Consider the following 3535-nt stretch of genomic DNA (forward strand, 5'->3'; position numbering starts at 1 on the left):
TTCACAATAACGTGCACAAAGAACTTTTCTATGAATTTTTGCTGTTACATTGCGCTTATAGACTACTGAGTAATTCCCGACATATTTACAATAATGTAAATATAGCTAATGAAATACTTTAATTATTTGTTGAAAATTTCCCTGTTGTATTCGGTCCAGACAGTGTCTCTTTTAATGTACACAATCTATTACACATAGCAGCTAGCACAGAAATGTATGGACCTCTCACGTCTTTTTCGGCATATGATTTTGAAAATAGACTTCAAATTTTAAAAAGGCATGTTCGAAAACCATCGGCGATTCTTCAACAAATTGTGCAGATTGTAGAAGCTTTTGTCAATGATTACTTAATTTCTTGCAAAGAACCTAATAATGTTTTTTCTGTTAAAGCAGATATTCCTGTAAAAATTGAAGCAATAGTAAAAGATGATATCTACGTTGAAGGACGGCGTTTGTTTGATTTAGAGAATTTTTTCCAAGAACCCCTAAATTCTTGTGAATTAGGCATTTTCAAAACAAATCTACGTTTAGGTGAAAAAGAAAGATTTTTAATGAAAGATGTTCAGTAGAAATTTCTATGCTTACCTTATGATAGTAATTTTGTAATAATTCCAATTCTACACAGCTGCCTTCAGAAAAATGTCGAGCCATAATACCCATCTTTCCAAAGGAACACTGAAGTATTTCCCCCAACCAGGTAATTTTTATAGTTAAGCATTGTATACTATACTGATAACATAATTATTTTCTTATTTTTCAAGTTAATCAAAAATGTCACAGCTGTGAAGAATTATCAAAAAAATTGAAATAATTGAAGATAAAAAACCATGTGAAAGTGGCGAGTCCATAGTTCTTCATGCTTTTCGCAGATGTTTTCGAATCAGGCTTTTTGAAAATTTCAGCATTAAGAGCTAGAAGCTTTGAAAAAGGTTTTCCCTCAGAACTTTGGCTGTTGGTTTTAGTTTGAGCCCCTGATGGAATTTTGTGAGAAACTGTATGCATGTATCTTATTGATGTACGTATATTTTTACAGATGCTGCTCAAAAGCAATATAATACTTTACTTGATATTTTGGCGGAACACAAAGTTTTATTGGATCGCACAGTTGCCCAAAATGCAGTTTGCACATACATAATGGGCATTTTTCCAATTAATACCGATGAAAAATTGAAAGAATTTGACACCCTTTTAGCTACGCAAGCAGATCCATATGTGAGTATTTTATTTTACCGTGACACGAAGTGAATAAAAAATTTTACTTTTCGGCTTTATATATGATAGATACGGCAAATCAATTTACTTCTCGGTGGTAATGCTGAACGCAATCTACATCAGGTATTTGGCCACGGTATAATTATGAATTTCTATGTCGACGGATCTTTCGGCAAAAAGCGTTTGCAGGATTACAGCAATGTGTTTACGGCTATAATAGGTAACTTGTTAACCGAGGATTTAAATTTTTTTCATATTTTAACTTTTTTTTTCAATACCCAGATGCTATATCAACTTTCAGCGAATCTTCTGACAAAACATTGAGAGCAGTCTTTCAACGACAGAAAAAAAAATTTTTTAAACAAACAAGTCGCAACAAAGGCAGAGACAAGGAACAACATGAATATGAAGGCGACTCTTCTGACAAAGACCAATAATTTTTTTATCAACTCAAAATGCTTAAAGGTTTAGCCAGCCTGGAAAAAATTAGCTTTTTTATTCTAAAACATATTGATACCAAGAAATATGTATAACATATGTACATATATGAAATCTTTGAAGTTGTTACTAAGGTGTGTTGATTAGGTAATAAGAAACTTGTACCTAGACTTGTAACACACAAGCTTTAAATTTAAAACACAAAAACACCGTCTTGTGTTAAAGACTTTAATGAAAATAATTTAACGTTTGTTTCTGAAATAAAGCATCTAATTTTAACAAAATAACTGGGCCTGTTTGGACTTATACCCTTAAAAGGTGTATTAAATAAGGTGTGATTGACTCCTTGTATAAAATAAACAAACGATTCAAAGAACTTGATATTATAGTACATTTCGATCACACTTTGTTAAATACATTTTGTACCCGACGCAATATTAGTATTCTGGAAATCTAGGAAAAAGTTCCAAAAATGTTGACTACAGTTATTAAAATGTACTACTGAATCTCTGGTTCCAATGCCTCCATATGATCCCATAAGAACTACACAGTCAGTAGTAGGAAATCTAATAAAAAGTTAGTCAATTATTAAAATGTAGTAGTGAATTACCCTTCCAATGTCTCCATGTGGTTCCATAAGAAGCACCTAATTAATAGTTCTAACGGCACTGGTGGATTCTCAATGACTAGCAAATGTTAAATGTCTACAGCAGAGAGCATTGCCTGGGGTGTAATTGGTCAGTAGTACTGGTGACAAAGTCAATACTAAATCAGTACAGTTTTACTATCGACATTTCCTTCAGGGAAACTATGCTGCGCCACTTTGGACGCCGGGGTCTAGTTGGACGCAGTGGACGAAGCTACAGACTTGTCGCCGCACTCCGGACAGCGACTGGTGGGTGCCTTCTGATGACGCCTGAGCACCACCTACACAGCGCTCCCCGTAAGGGAACACAACAAAATGCTTTGTAAGCAATTTCTGGTGGGGTGTCACAGAAGCGAACACCCAAACAGACCTCTGCTTCAGGAGGAGCCTCCGCCCAAGCACGTCAGAGGGCACCTATTCGTATACAAGGGCGCAGTCCAGCAATACGTAGATCAACCACTGGACCCGACGACATACAGACGAGCCATTAACGACATCCATAGAGAGTCAGTCACCACCTACCTTGAGTCTCGACCTATGAATGCCGTAATAGGAGCCCAATCACCACCTGTAGAAGAGACGGAGCTTCAACTGCCAAGAGAGACCCACGTTACCCTGGCTGAATTACAGTCTGGATATTGTAGCCGCCTCAACAGCTACCTGTCCAGACTCGACCCCAATATCCCCAATGAGTGCCCGGCATGTGGAGAATCCCCTCACGACACCAACCACCTCTTCACATGCCAGCTCAATCCGACTCAGCTAACACCCCTCTCCCTCTGGTCCGACCCCATTGAAACAGCTCGTTTCCTGGGCCTCCCGTTAGTTGAGCTTGATGAAAATGATTGAATGTTGACCCGAAAAAGGCGGGGCTTAGTAGTGCCGCTACAACAACAACAACAACAACAACAACAACAACAACAACGACACTATTTATTAGATGGCACATTCAACAAGCCAATGTGCCAAAATGCGGGTATAAACAACAAATAAAACACCTCTTTGAGGTAAAATTTTCGAGTGACGAGGGCTGAACTAGAAACACAAAATTTATGATATCAATTTCGTGACGAAAATTATACGCATTTTTTAACTGCCTTTGAAACGTAGGAAAAATCTTTTTTATTCATACGAATCGTTGCAAAAGTTCTGTTTTTTATTTTGTACTTCTAGTAGTAGACAGAATTTCGCAACGTTCCGAATAAGTAAAAAAAGATTTTCCGTACGTTTCAAAGGCAG

The 3535-nt window shown here is 37.0% G+C and overlaps 1 protein-coding gene across 1 annotated transcript; it reads left to right on the forward strand.

The window, feature by feature from the left end:
- Positions 1 to 1033: 1033 nt before the first annotated feature.
- LOC118736550 lies at positions 1034 to 1724 on the forward strand (the record flags this gene model as incomplete). Its single annotated transcript, XM_036466610.1, is given in 3 exon segments — positions 1034 to 1212; positions 1282 to 1432; positions 1495 to 1724. Coding segments are annotated over 3 exon segments (485 nt in total), but the record flags the coding sequence as incomplete, so codon positions are not given.
- Between the last annotated feature and the right edge of the window lie 1811 nt (positions 1725 to 3535).

This window comes from Rhagoletis pomonella, unplaced genomic scaffold (genome assembly GCF_013731165.1).
Source record: "Rhagoletis pomonella isolate Grant_MI unplaced genomic scaffold, Rhpom_1.0 Rhpom_scaffold_00003, whole genome shotgun sequence".
Classification (NCBI taxonomy): domain Eukaryota; kingdom Metazoa; phylum Arthropoda; class Insecta; order Diptera; family Tephritidae; genus Rhagoletis; species Rhagoletis pomonella.